The 15,503-nt window shown below is 45.4% G+C and overlaps 1 protein-coding gene across 2 annotated transcripts in view; it reads right to left on the bottom strand.

The window, feature by feature from the left end:
• nmbr (neuromedin B receptor) overlaps window positions 1-15,242 on the bottom strand; it is a 42,156-nt gene extending 26,914 nt beyond the window's left edge. For both annotated transcript variants that reach the window (XR_012180713.1, XM_073493232.1), the window contains exon 1: window positions 14,781-15,242. Coding sequence is in view for 1 of the 2 variants with exons in the window: in XM_073493232.1 (XP_073349333.1) it covers window positions 14,781-15,208 (428 nt within the window). In the remaining variant the exon portion in view is untranslated. The remainder of the gene's footprint in view (window positions 1-14,780) is intronic.
• Between the last annotated feature and the right edge of the window lie 261 nt (window positions 15,243-15,503).

Genomic DNA, 15,503 nt, shown 5'->3' on the forward strand with positions numbered 1-15,503 from the left:
GAATAAAAAAAACTAAACCACAATAGATTAATGGTTTAATAAAATGTAAAATGAGTTAATGCCAAATGAAATAACAATAAAAATCAGATAAATTGAGGAAAAGAAGTTGGAGAAAAATTAGAATGCAATAAAAAAAAGGTAGCAGCACTGATTTTGAGTAATAACGCGTAATATTGTACATAACATCAGAAATATTGCACCTGAGATTGTAAATTACGTCAAACAGTTAAACCAACATTGTATATACAGTGTTGTAGTCTGTAGTCCTAATACCCAGAAATCAGTTAGCATGTTAGCATGTTAGCACTTCCTTTTCCCTCGTCTCAAAGTCTGTGAGTTTGTTGAATGTGTTTTCAGTTAAATGTGTGAAAAAGGTGTGTGGTAGATCATTCAGTGTCCCACAGTTTAATTATAAAGCTCTTCATGTGTTAAAAACGGTTAGCGGTTGCTAACAAGTGTCTGAATGAGACTACAGAGGTTGTCGGGGACATTAAACGTCCTCACAGCGAACACGGAGACTCATCTGCTCACTAGTCCGTCTTTACAGGCCACTTTAGTTACACACTGTTCTGACTCTGACTTTACAACTCGTACATTGATCAGTTTATAGAAAACCTGGATAGTAATTGTGCAGTAAGACGCTCAGTGGTGGAGACGTTTAAGTCATGTGACCGTGATGTCGTCTGTTTGTAGCCGAGCATTAGCTTTTTACTGCTACACATTTAATTTACACTTCAAACATCAGAGTGGAGTTCATCTGTGGAGATTATCTGGATGAACAGAACCTGGAAGGATCAGAAACTTTTAGAGATTATTTTCTGTAATAATCCAGAATACAATCCAATAATCTCATAGGCGTTTTGTGGAGGGAACTAGGACCATGCTAACTTTTGTTAGCCTACAAAAACACGTCAGAGCTGCTCTATTTAAAGTGATATTGCTGCTGAACATGAGACAGGAGTTATTTTGTTTCCATCTAAACACATTTAGCAGTCGTATGAAAATGTACTTTCTAATAAAAGTCTAATGTATTTGTAAGTTATGTGACTTATGAGTCTGAAGGATCCTCTAACCCTCTTCATGGGGCTTTGTCTCCCTCTGAAGAGAAAATAAATGCTACCTTAAATATATATACCACGTGACACTGGCTTTCTTGGGAGTGGGAAGACTGGGGGAGAGCACATCATGTCATGTCTCTGGTTCCCCTAGACCAGGGGCGTAACACTATATTAAGTATATAGACACAGATTTCATACACGATGAAGCTGTGGCAGATGAGACGTACGGAGGTCTTTATGATTTAGTTTGAGCCTTCATATATTTGCTGGATAATACTTCACTTCATACAGTCCTGCCTTTGAAATAAAATAAAAAAACATCTTCAGTAACTCGCACAGGAAGCAGTACAGAAGAGTAGTGTGCAAGTGAACAATGTGAAATGGCTGGTGTGTGTGTGTGTGTGTGTGTGTGTGCCCCTCCTCTGTGTCATTGTACGATATGATTGGAGGTGATGAATACAGCACAGAAACACAAAGTCAGACCTTGAACAGAAGCGTCGCCTTCTGCAGCGGAAGCCTTGTGTTTATGGCACTTGCTGGATCCATGCCGGCTCAATGTTTTCTAAACCTTCAGCTTTTTTTCTTTTTCAAGGAAAGGTCACACCGACGGCTTCACATTCATTCAGCCACACACACTGGAGGCAGGAAGCTGCTGAGCACATGCACAGCTTTTCATCCACAGAGCGGGTAGAGAGCTCAGAGAGTCAGGCCGAGAGCTAATCTGTCTGAGCAACACTGAAGACTAATCAGGACTCAGCGAAGGTGGTCATCAATTAATCACAGGGTTTGTATCATGAAGTGTCCTTCAGCGACACACAGGTGTGTGCTCGGGGTTAATTTATGGCTTTAAAAACTGATATAAACTATATTTTACTGGAAATTAAATTTCATTGGCTACACAGTGCATCAATCATCTGGAGGCTGGTGTGTGAGTGGCTCAGGAGAGAAGAGAAAGAAGTGAGAGTGGGTCACTGGTCTACACCATCACTCGTTGGCTGTTGTAGGCTCTAGGGCGGGCATAGAGAGCTCCTAAATGAGCTGTCAATCAAATGGCGGCCATCTCAGGATCTTCGCTGTAGAGAGATGATGGAGTCGGCTGTGAATCGGCGAATTCATGTTTCTTTTCTACAACTTCACCACAGAGTTGAAGCCGTAGAACAGGAAGTGTTTTGGACTAAACGTTGCTGTTTCTCCATCAGTCAAACCGAGCTGATTCGCTTTGCCATCACCCGTTTTACTGCGGCGAGTTAAGCTGAGTGGGGCACGGCTGCAAATCGATACTCGACTCACGTCTGTGCAGGAAACCTGAGAGAGAGTCAGTGTGTTCAGCTCTCAGCGCGTCTGCAGCTTCTGCTGAACCTCTTTAGTTTGTCTCGTCCTGTTTGTTTCACTGTTTCATGTGTTCACGTTCAGCTGCTTCATGTTCAGTCACTGCTGCGGAAAACACGTTTCCTGTGATGCTGCTTCATAATAAAAGCTTTTAAATGACTCAATAACGGGGGGCTTTTATTGCGAAGCAGTTATAGGAAATGAAACGTGATCGAGACAAGAGCGTCACTGGTTTAAGACACACCTTCACACAGGTAGACCAGCTGTGGTGGAAATGCAAATCCCAGCTGCACCAACTCAAACTGAGTAGAACCGGGCCGGCAGGTGTGGTGGAAAACGGCACATGTTGCTGAATTGGATCTGGTGGACATTTGGGAATAAGAGAAGTCAGTTTTTGTTGGACGTTGATGCACCACTGAAACTACATGCTAGTCTGTTAGCTTGTCTGTTAGCTTGTTGATTGCACCTTGCTGATGTGGTTTTATCTTGAAGTGGTTTGCACGGATAGACTCAGGAGAGTCTCAGCTTTCTATCGAGGCGTCAGCTGTGTGAACTCGCCCGACCCAACTTTCCATCAGCACGGGGGTCAGGAGTTCAGAACTACATCTCCACTTTTTTGGGTGAAGTGTTCCTTTAAACACTTTCAGGGCTACCTCACTGTCAGACTGGGGGAAAGTGAATAAACAACACTTTCACTGTCGGGCCTCGGGCGGCTCAACTGCAGCAGGGGGCCGGAGTCATGTCGTCTTCATAAGCGGAGCTGCACACGGTGCTCGCATGGTCCCGTCCACCGACATCAACATATGTTACCATAGCGACCAATCTGGTGAAAAATAGTCCTCTTTTTGTTAAAGGAAGGTTTTGTCGCCGAGTCCATAATTGCATCTCTGAATGCAGACAACACTGTCCGTGTGTGGAGACGGTAATTTCCTGACTCTGATGTAACCTGGAGGACGGTGAGTCAGAACCAGAGACGGAGCTGCTTTGTCATGAATACTCAGACCGTCCTGGGTTCAGCTGAGCTGCCCTCTGGTTTTACTTTTGATATGATAGAAATAAAAGAAGAGGAACATCTTGTAAACATCAAGTTTTGGAGTCGAGCAACACAAGGATCGCTCTTCAGCTCCGTCCGTCCCCTCTTAGTTTCCTTTCTCAATCCTTCTCGCCTTCCTCTCTTCAGTTCCCGTCCTGTCCTCTCCTCCGACCACCCCGGCCTCTCACAATAAGCCGTCTTCTGCTATTAAAACCTTTTAGTCAGGTGATTTTGAGACCTCACCGACACCCCAAAAGGGTGCATATACTCTTCCTCTCCAGGACTCCTGCTGTTCAATGCTTCAGCGGCAGGAAGCTGAAAGAAAAATCAATTTCACCACAAAGCTGGTGAGGAATCCTTTCTTCCTCTCCAGCTGGGCTTTCATTCCTTGTCTCTGTGACACAAACCCTCCGTCCTCCGGGCCTGCAGGAATACTTTGTTCCCTCTGTTGTCAGGATGACGTGACCTCTGATCCCTGGTTCCTGCACTGGCTGCTCAGTGATGTTGGTGATGTCACAGTCGATCTATCAACAAGACATCACAAAAACTAAAATAGATCCGGTGGACAGGAGGACAGCTCTGCCTTCTGATGAGATCCTGGTGGTGTCCACGTACCAAAACTGACACCAGAGCTGCTTCTTCCAGGCGACAGTAGACAGGTTTCCATCAGAGTGTCGCATGTTGACCACATTTTGAGAAAATCAGCAGAATCTGTTGTTGCAGTGATGTTATCAGGATAATGAGGAGTTATTATAGCAGAAGAAGAGCATGTAGGGGGGGTCTGTAGCCACGTCGACAGTCAGGCTCCTGAAGAAGATGGAGCTTCAAGGACAAGCCACCGACAAGTCGTCAAGTCGTGATCAGAGGCTGCTGAGTGAAGAGGTAACTGGCTTTGGAGCGAGAGGAAGGACTCGGACTGGACTGCAGGAGGGTCGCCATCAAATCCACGACACACCGATGGAAGAGGATGCCCACCTGACGACACCAGGTAAGTGCTGATTATTTTAAGTCGTGTGACTTCAGCTGTTGATCATCATTTGTCTTCTGTTCTGCTTTCAGACGTCTGAAGGCAGGAAGAAGAGTAAATGTGTCTCCTGTCAGAAGAAGTTCTGTTCGCAGGATGATGTTCACAACTTGGTACATTTGATTAAAACTCCTTTTAGATTGTTTTAATCAGTGGATCTTTACGGACTAAATGAATATAAATGATTAGAGAATGGACACAAATTAGGACTTAATGAGCGTTTCAGAGGTCAGGAGTCTCTTTTGCTTTCATGTCGGCAAATCTGAATGAATCGTTCTTCAGTTCTTCTGGTTTCTGTTAAATGAGCTGAACGACTGACTCGTAAAGAAGCTAACTGATCTAACCACATGTAACATGTCCATACTGACAAAAGTAAAAACATGTATATCCTCATGAGCCTCTGTGAACTAGCGTTAGCTTAAAGCTGGTGGTTCTGACCAGGTGGAAACGTGTTCGCGGACTCATTAACTGAATAATATCAGTGCAGGTTCTTTTAGAAACGCGTCATATTGCCCCGCTGCTGCTTCTTATACATGCTCGACAGTACTTTTAGTCTTCAGTGGACGTTAAAGTCACATAATTCATTATCACTTACTCACTAAATCTGTTTCTGCTGCACTTGGTGGACTCAGGTTTTCAGATTTGCATGAAAACAGGTGGATGGAAACACATAATCAACAGGTTGATGTTGGTCTTACAGTCAAACTGAAGTTAAAACCAACTGGAGGCTGACGTGTCTTCATGTCTCATCACAGCCGGCCGCCCAGCTGCACTCAGCTCTGGTGTCTGTGGACAGATTCAGCTGAAAAGTGTGTTTGTGTGCATCAAATCGGCAGGAAGTGATCGGGCTCCAGGAGCCACTCCAATCTTTATGCTAATTTAGCCTCGTTATGCTCGTCAAGGACCTTCAGGCGAGTTAGGAGCCGTTATGGGCTCGTTAGTGGCCTTTAGTGTCGTTAGGGGCTCATTAGAGGCCATCAGGGTCAGACACAGAGCCCGCAGCTGTGTGGTGAGGAAATGAGTTTCCCGTTAACAAGCTGATATTACAGCGTTTCAGTCGGACAATGATGCTGCCCGCCGGTAAACAGGAGGCGGGACCAGGAGACGCAGCGCTGCTCTGAACTCTCACATCACTCGAAGACACAAAGCTCAGGAATGAAAAACACTCGATCATTTAGTCTGAGGTCAGGACAGTGTTCATGTTCCAGCGACTCTGAAGGAAATATTGTCTTTAACTTTATTATTATAGAGACACAACGGTACGGGAGGGACAAAGGGACTTAATGCAGGCTGGTGCTGCGGCTCATTCTCAGGTTTAATCACACATCTGAGACTCTTCTTGTATTTCTGAGCTTCTCTCCTGTTTTATTTTTCAACATCCAGAGGACACTGACGACTGGAGACACGTTCAACACTGACTTTCAGTGCATTTACGATAAATACTGTAAGTCAGCAGGTTAACTCAGCCCACAGGTGATCACACACCTGATGCACACAGTCTGCAGGGAGACACTTGTTGTCAGGTCGTTAATTCAAACTGCTGCCTGCTGCAGTTCATTCGATCACAACGCTGCAAATAAATCAGGGATGTGAACCACCAGGTGAGTCGCTGCGCTCCATATAAACATCTTATCACAGCCAGCGTGCACGAGTGTGAAGCAGTTAGCTTATACATCAACCAGGCATCGTGATAAATGATGATATTTAAAGCCAGATGTTGGAATTCAAAACAGGTTTGAATGGATGGTGTTGGTGATGGAGGTGAGCGGAGCGTCGAGCGGCTCCGTTTAAAAGAAAAAGGTTGTTTTCTGTTTATTTCACTGACAGCTGATCTAAATCTCTACAACACTCTTCAATATATTCATGAAGTGAAGAGCGTTTGTCCACATCCAGTCCAGATCTCTCTGCAACAACAAACTCTGACTTTATCATGAAATAAGACTAAACCTGATCGTGACGCCAAAACAGGTGTTTTAATCCAAACCAGGTGTTTTCTAACCAGAAACCATTCATCTGTGTTTCCTGCCTAAAACTAACCAGAGTAGAAGCACAGAGCTGTGATGAGAGAGAAAAATCAGCATAAAGAAACGTTCAGTTTGAACTCATCTGTGGTTTTGCAGAAACGTACTTGCTAACATTTATTCTGGAGATTGAGTTGAGAAATAATCAGAATATTTTTATGATTTTATAGTTCAGAAGTTAAAAATGCTGCAGTTAAAGAACAAGACATTACAGATGTGGGCATGTGTGTTTCAACAAGGGAAGTAAGAAAGCAATAAAACATTTCTGGTTATGAACAACCTCAGTGACTATTGAGGTTTACATTTCTGAGTTGCCCCTGAATGCACCATGAAGCCTCGATGAAGTTTCTCTCAGCGCAGGTTTTTATTACATTTTTATTTTGGTACAAACTTTTAGCTGCCTGTAAAGTGGATCAGCTCGCTGTCTGGGGCACAGCGGTGCTTGGAGCTAAATGCTAACATCAGTATGCTAACATGTGAGCGTGTGACGTCACTGCTAACGTGGAGCAGGTATACTGTTTTACATATTTTTCCCATGAGCTTCGTTTGTGAAAGAAGCTGTAAAACGGAGGATTAATTTTCTTTTGAGCGTCACAACCATCGTGAAATGACTCGCTTCACTGTCAGAGTTTGAGACATGCAGTCTGATAACATTTGGAAAGTCAAGAAGAGCCGCGCGATTAAATTATTTAATGTCTTTTCAAGTTAGCCGGGTGCTAATCCAGAAGTCTCTAGAGTGCAGGCGGCACAACACGGATGATCTGCGTAAATTATTCGCCGGGAAGTCGAGCTTATTCGGCTTCATGCTTCAATAGGAATGAACGAGGCTCCATCTCTCATCCAGATATGAATTGTTAGATCCGTGTTGGCATGCTAACATTTGCTAATTATGCCTGCAGCTGAGGATGATGGGAATGAAATCAGTTTTTGTGGGTATTTGGTTATAAACTGGTGAATTCAACAAAATAAATATAAAGTCAGAAGATCAGCAGAGTTCTGACAGTTCATCCTGAGGAACAGCGATGTGTCTGATGCTTACGTTGACGTGGTGAACAGTAGTCGGATCATATCTGGCAGATTTATTATGTTTAATATCATTTAAACCAGAGTCGGTGAAAGCAGGCCTCATGTAAAGGTCGACTGCAGCTCAGTAAGCCGTCCCAGCTGTGCTGCTCCCAGCATCCACCTGCAGGCTAACAGCTACAAACCTTGTTCAGCTTTGACCTCCTTCTCTTCCCTCTCTCTCTCTGTCTCGCCCTTACTTTAACAGCCTCTCGCCCCCCAGCTCCTCTGCAGTCACCTCATCTTTTATCTGCAGTCAGCTGCAGTAAATAAATGCAGAGACTCTGCTGGCTGCAGCTGGACGTGTGCTTCACATACGACAAACACGCACACACGCTTTACACCGAGCGTCGATGACTTCCTGCTCAGACGTGAACAGTCCGTGTGACGCTGACTGACTCGTCACTCGCTGCTCAGTCTGCGTGTTTCTCTCCATTCAGCAGCAGTGGGACACCGTCTGAATCTATAAATACGTTTCCACAACCAACAAAGAAACAAGCAAACGCACACGGTGGAGTTCTGATCCGCTCCACATGATGCAAAACCAAACAGGAAAGATTCGTGCTGTCGCCGTATTTCCGGACGCTGTGACGCATCGATTAGGACTAATGGATGAGTCAGACCTTCACTCAGGGTGACTCAAGTCCTGTCGGTTACCTAACTTCCTTTACCTAAACAGCAGGTCCGTTTTGAGGGCAGTAAATGTGAAACTGCCTGCGCTCATGCTTCACTGTACTGAATGCTACAGCACATTCATACACACTGTTCCAACACGGCAGAGTCCAGCCGAGACCTCCGAGTGAAACGGCAGAATACAGTCACCGTCCACACGTTATCGGCATGATAGTCACAGTGCCTTCCACAACCATTAGGAAGATAAAACCGAGTGCTGAGTGGTAAATGAACCGACCCGCTGGGAGGAATGTGGGTCCAGTGATCTGACACCACTGTGATCACGGCGCGGTTCGGTTTGAGGCACAAACACACACAGACCACAGCTGACGGCCGACTGCCTTCAGAGGGAATAACTCTCCACACCAGCAGGTGGCAGTAGTCTGTAGTCGTCATTTAAAAAGGGGAAGCTGGACGACTGCAGATAAACTGTTGTTATGATGAAGCAGTTGTAAATGGGGGGAGTCCTAACACACCCCCAACACCGTGTCACAATCACACAGGCTGCAGTGTTCAGGTGTCCACATACTTTTGGACATCAGACATTCAGAGACAGGAAACATCAGACGTCTCATCAGCTGGGTGAAGTCTGTCAGCTCAGGAGATTAATAACACCAGGAAACGTGTCATAACTCAGTGTTTTGAGCAAAAATGACAAAGAAACAACTGCTTCCAGCTGGTAAAGTGAAAATCTTTAGTCGTTCTTATAAAAGTAAGAAGACAAACAGTTAACTGATGAGTTGGCGGTGAACTCATATTAAATTATTAGATATGGTCTCATACTCCTGCCACACTAACTCCTGAGCCTCCTCCTCACCTCTGACTGTACGTGTTGTATTAAACCGATAAGACTTCATAACCTCATTAGAAGTTATTTGAAAATGCACATTTCCTTCGTGCCCCCCGCGGTGTTATATGTGAGCGTTATTGGATGTTTCACTGGTTTATCTGGTTTACCAACAGTGTGGGCAAATCAGATTCCACCTCAGAGGCCCGTTTGTCCCCGCGGGCCCTGAAGGTTCTGGCTGTCAGCTCCTGTTTACGTCCCAGAACTCAACCAGATTCTGGCATTTTCTTGTTTGCTCTCCTCTGCTGGTGAGACGGAGCTGACCTTGGTTTCTGAGTCTCCCTCAGCGCTCGCAGCTTTACTTCGATGAGCGTGTCGGAGCGACACAGAGGGCTTAATATTTCATACAGAATTAAGCTGTTAATTGCTAATTACAGGAGCATTTCATGCATCATCAGAGTGACTTATTGGTGAGGAAGGATCAGGTCCTCTCCACCGTACAGACGCAGGCTGATCACTGGTCAGCAGTGATGACATGACGAGCAGACAGGAAATAACATCTTCCACGGTGGCAGCAGCAGATATCACACACACACACACACACACACACACACTCGGCTCCTCGCTGGGGGGCGTATTATAAACCTCTGTGCATCTGAAGTGTTTGTCGAGTGTCAGCCGGTGAGTTGTTTCCATCTGCAGAGCCTGAGTCAGCCTCCACGACGCTGACGGCATAAATTAAAAAGCGGTTTCTGGTTTAAAGTGGCGAGACGCCGACGGCTCGGCTTCACCTGACGGAGGACGCACAGCAGAGATTTACAGCCAGGTGTCGGTCCGTAGTGTGGCTACACTCAGACCGATCCTGTGGGTTTTTATTGATGAACACAACTTCACCTTCACAGTGAGTATTTGTGGAAAGTTTAAAACACCTCAGCTGGATCGGTTTGTCTAATAGTTCATCACACTGGAGATTCAAAGATTGTGTCTTGATGAAGATCTTGATGAAGATCTTTGTGACTGAAACGTCGACCTTTTCTTAATAAATCAATGCAGAGGTAAACAAAAACAGCGTGGCAATTATTATTTTTCATTGGACAACGAAACTTCACCTGACTTTCCATCAGCATGAAGGTTATAATGACTGGATTTTGCATTTTGGGGTGAACCGTTCCTTTAATTTAATTTTAAAAATATGCATCAAATGCACAAAAAAACTCTCCTGCTATTCATATTATATCATAAATCACAGAGAGTCACAGATTATAAGACGCATCGCGATGTGGACGTGGAAGATTCTGCATCGATGCAGAGACGGAGCAGAATCCAGAGTCTGCAGCTCATGTTGACTGTTGATTGTTCGGACTCAGCTGGACAATAAAGTTGCGTTGCCAGGTTGCTCCCATGCTTTGAATTGTGGGCGGACGTTACTTATGTAGGAGGGATGTCAGAGGGAGGCAGAGATCTGGAACTGGACGAGACTTCTGCCTCACAACAATCACTAATCACGTCAGCCATTTTCACCTGAAGCTAACGTCTGCAGCCATAAATAATAACTGTGACAGCAGCTCAGCTGATCAGCCGAGATCAGCTGAGATCTGAGGAGGTGCTGCTGTGTAGCTCTGAGAGGTGTGTGTGTGTGTGTGTGTGTGCAGCAGTCAGTAGATGTCTTATCTTAAAGCTGCCATGTGAAAACTATATGACTGTAGATTACAACAAACGTGTGAGGCACTGCAGATGGATCAGCATTTTGTTTTTGTAATGAATTGATGTTCTGAAAAGATGCAGCTTTTATTTTGTAGCCTGCTGTAGTCTGATTACTGGAAGGACTTTCTGAATAAAAGGAGAATTTAAATGGTGAAAAAGAAGCAGGTGCAGTGGATCAGCGAGGAAGCATCGAGAATCGTTAACAGCTGAATCTTTATCAAATCTGTGAGGCTGGTGAAGATCCACAAGTCTGATCGACACACACGTAAACGCTGAACGATTCTGCAGATAAAATATCAGTTAATTCATCAGAAACATTCGTCCGTCTGCAGGTGACGAGCTGCAGTCTGGTTCCTGAGGGAGAGACTGATGAAGCGCTGCTGGTTAAAGTGCGATTAGGTTTAGAAAACTAAAACAGTTCAGGTTAAGATCATATTACACCTGCACACACACACACACAGACACACACTTCCTGCTGCAGCATTAAGGCGTCGCTGCTTCAGTTGGACATAAACTGGTGCAGGATCATTCATCATGGACGTGTTTCCTGTCCTGTCGGACCTTACATCACGCTGTCTGAAATACGATACCAACACTACCGCTGCCTGTTGCTGCCGCCGCTGATCCTGGAGACTCTCTGTTCCCTCCGCTGCTCCACCTGATGGACTGAAGATCGCTGCTCTCTGACTCATTCATGTTGCCTCTCTGCCGTCTGTCATTCATATATTCACTTCCCTCCATCGCTCTCAGTCCAGCCTCCTCAAAACTGAAGCTCCTGATGCTGATGTTGAACACGTGACCACCTACAACCACAGAGATCAGCAGCAGACGTGAGGGCAGCCGGAGACGCTGAGCCAGTGAATTTCATTTAAAACTCATTATTTCTTCTTCTTTGTTTCTTTCCATCAGATTCAATTTCTCCTGTGTGGGTTTTCAGTTTCATCATTCTGTCATCATCTGTTGTTCCTCGTCATCATTTCTTCTCTAATAAATACACACACACACACACACACACACACACACACTAACACACATCCACTGCAGCAACCCAACCATCAGAATGAATGTGAGCTCACTACGTTCCTGCAGAACGTTTAGGTTGATTTTTCTATTGTTGTCTCTCGTCACCGCGCTGTGCTTAAGCTCTGGTTAGACTCGGTCAGTAATGTTAGAAAACATCGTGGTTCGGATTAAAACACCTGTTTCATCACCACAGAAACAGCTGGAAACGTCTCCAGGTGTTTGTCTGAAGTCAAACTGTTCCTCGTGAAGAAGACAGAAGTCGACACACAAGCGTGAAGGATGAACACATGAAAACGCTCAACAAGCTGCAGTCTCGTTGCGTCTGTGGTCTCTGCTCCAGGATCAGTCTCTCTGCTGGAGCACAAACACTGGAGGAGATGCCTGCGCTGCCGTTTGACAACGCTAATGTTTGGTTTAATGTTTGATTGAGGACTTTGAGGTTTGTTCTGTGTGCCGTCTGTTATCAGTACTTCACCTGTTAATAAATACCTCAGTCTGCCTGCCGTCTTCTCCTGGATGCAACAGTTTTCCATCATCCTGACCATCTTCTTCCTGCGTCGCTCTTCTGTTTCTGCTGCTCCGCTTCATTCAGACCAGAATGGACTTTATCTGATACAAATCAATGCTGCGCTGCAAATCAGCTTAACAATGCAGCAGATAACATGTCAGGCTTCAGTAAATCACAAATTCATTAAACAGTCATTTAAAACAGACTCGCTGCTTCATGTGTGTCTCCTCCCCCCGCCGGAGATGAGTATCTGCTCCTGACTAGACGTCCCTCCACTATCTCCTCACAGGGAGGAAAAAGTGTGGTAGGTTTCATTTCGGAGCTGCTCCTCAGTAAACGAGTGAAAACAGCTGCAGTTCAATTCATCTTCACGATCACAGTCGCAGCTCAGAGTCCTGCTGAGAGAACCGAGATGAGACGACCGAGGAATCCTACAGATGATATCAGGAGATTAAAAACCTGAGAGCTGCAGAGGATCCGTACACACCTGCAGCAACCCGACCACGTTATATAGACTTCATTCTCTTTTTTAAAAAGCAGAGGAGGCAAAGTCCACACATTGTTTCCTCCAGGAGAAGTTCAGATACTCGTGTAAAAACAGACTCTGGTAAAAGCAGAAGTACTGATTCAGCTTCTTTACTCCAGTAAAAGTAATCGAGTACAGGCTCTGACATGTACTCAGAGTATCAGAGTAAAAAGTCTCCCTCTGAAGGACATTTGTGGTCAAAGCTAACTGAAGCTCGCGTCATATTAATATAATTCAAAGACTGTTAAAGTTAAAGGTAGAGTCAGTAGGATTTGTCCCAGCTGTCCCTGAACGCACCACAAAGATAGTTGATAGTTGAGTCTCATTCCCAGGACGTCAAACAGCCACATGTTGGGTTGGTAAAGCGTCCCGAGCAGCAACAAAGTGAGAAAATAAGAAACTCTCTGCAGATACGAGACACTAACACGCCTTTTCTCCCCATTCCAGTACAGATACCTGAAACATGTACTGAAGTACAGTAATGAAGTATTTGTACTTTGTTACCTTCCACCTCTGGGAATAAGTATATATTATCACGATAAACAATAAATATCTTAATATTTTCAAATCTCATCAGCAGCTCTTCATAAACGCTCAGACAGGGAGACAAAATCAAATATGTGAATACTTTCAACCAAATACCTCGATATGAATATTAAATTATATGAGATAATGAGATAATGACGGAGGGTAAAGACGAGTATCAGAGCCTGAAAACACTTCACGTCAGCATTAATGATATAACATCGTTATGTTGCCCTCAGCTTCCTCTGAGGACACTGAGGTCAGGGCCTCTGTATTTTTGTCTGGGTCTTAATAATTAGTTAATTAAGCTTTAGTTAATAGTTATTTCACTGTAAACAAGCAATGAAATGCGTTAATAAACTATTAATCAGCAGTTGTTTGTTGGACAGGTGCAGCTGATGCTCATAACCTCAGTATTTTAAACCCCGGCTGCTCTGAGTATCAACAGTTAAAGTTCCTCTCATGTGGGAGAAAAAACTCCAACCGAGTCGTTATCACTGACTAATGATTCATCTAGAAAGAAAAATATTAATAAAACATCAAGTTACATGTGTAAAATCTCCTCTCAGGTATCTGCAGTGGGTAAATATCAGGGCGGAGAGTCAGCGTCAGTCTGATCATCTGTAGATGAAACAAACTGATTTAAAAATGTGCTTCTTCGGCTCTGACGCAGCTTCACAGTGATCAGCCTCTAAACACCGAGTAATCTCAATCTGCAGAGTAACTAAATGTGTTAAATGTAGTGAGAGGAACTGTGACGTAGAGGAAAATGGAAGTACTCGAGTATATTTCTGAAGAACAGTACTGACAGATATCATGAACATCGGTCTCAAACAGGAGTTTCGTGGCTCAGGTTTCAGTCGACCTCCAGTCAACACATGAAGTCAGAGCAGGGGGGTGTTGGTCCTGCACCACAGAGGGGAGGGCAGGTGGATCCAGGCTGCAGTATTCACACTACACATGTGATCAGTGACGGAGGAAGTTTGCACATCTGGAGCAGAAATCTCAGTAGTTTAAGTAGAAGTGGAGCTCAGACTGTTGGACTGTTGGACTGTTGGACTGTTGGACTGTCGATGACTGATTCAGGTGTACGCAGCGTTTGACTCTTTCTGTGAGGAGCTGATCTGAGTTCATTCATCTTTACTGATGCACCATATTTAATTAATCACAGGTTTATATGTGAAACAAATGTAGTGGAAGTGGAGGATGGCAGAAGAAAATACTCGATTACCTCAAATTAGAGGAACAAAACATGGTGATCTGATGTCAGAGATTCACATCATTTAGTGCAACATGAAATCAAACTATGTATCTCGACTCATTGAGGAGATCGTGAGGGTCTGACCGCTGACAGACTGAATAAAAGAGAAGATGGAGCAGAAATATGACCAATGCACAGCTTCAGTAATATAATCAGTCCGTAATTAAACGTGTGAAATATCAAACTGTGGATGAAAAGTCCTCTGAGACCTGCTGAGCTGTGAGACGATGGACCAGGGAGCTCTTACCTGTCCGCGCTGAGCGCCGTGAGCGTGAACACGGACACGCCGACCGAGGTGAGCTGGATGACGGGGATGAGTTTGCACGCCGCCTCGCCGAACACCCACTCCTCGGAGAAGTAGCGGAAGGCGTCCACCGGCACGCAGGTGACCAGCAGCAGCAGGTCTCCCGCCGCCAGGCTGGAGATGAAGATGTTGGGCACGCTCCGCATGGCGCTGTTGGTGATGAAGATCTTCACCAGGGTGATGTTGCCCAGCAGACCCACGGTGATGATCACGATGTACACCGAAGTCATGACGCAGCGCACGGCGAAGTGCACCGTCTCCGCTCCGTCCGAGGACGCCCACCAGCCGGGCTCCTCGGTGGAGTTCGGGCTCAGAGCCTCCGGGTCTCCGGGCAGCGCTGCGGGAACGTTGGCGAGGAACTCGTCGTCCATCGCCGCGGGAACAGCAGGAGCTGTCCGCAGAGGAGCGACCCGGCGGGGACGGAACGGGACGAGAGGTCCGGCTCAGCCGTGCGCGCAGCGGGAGGCTCCGCGCGTAAAGACGCAAAGGAAGCGGAGACGTTTAGTCCAAAAACAACCTGCTGGGAGAGAAGAAAGTTTCACCAACTACTGGAGCTGACTGACTGACTGTCTGACTGAGAGCTGAGAGACTGACTGACTGTCTGACTGACTGAGAGCTGAGAGACTGACTGACTGACTGAAGGGTGAGCGGCGACTGACGCTGCTA

The sequence above is a fragment of the Pagrus major genome, chromosome 22 (assembly GCF_040436345.1).
Source record: "Pagrus major chromosome 22, Pma_NU_1.0".
In the NCBI taxonomy this organism is placed as follows: Eukaryota; Metazoa; Chordata; class Actinopteri; order Spariformes; family Sparidae; genus Pagrus; species Pagrus major.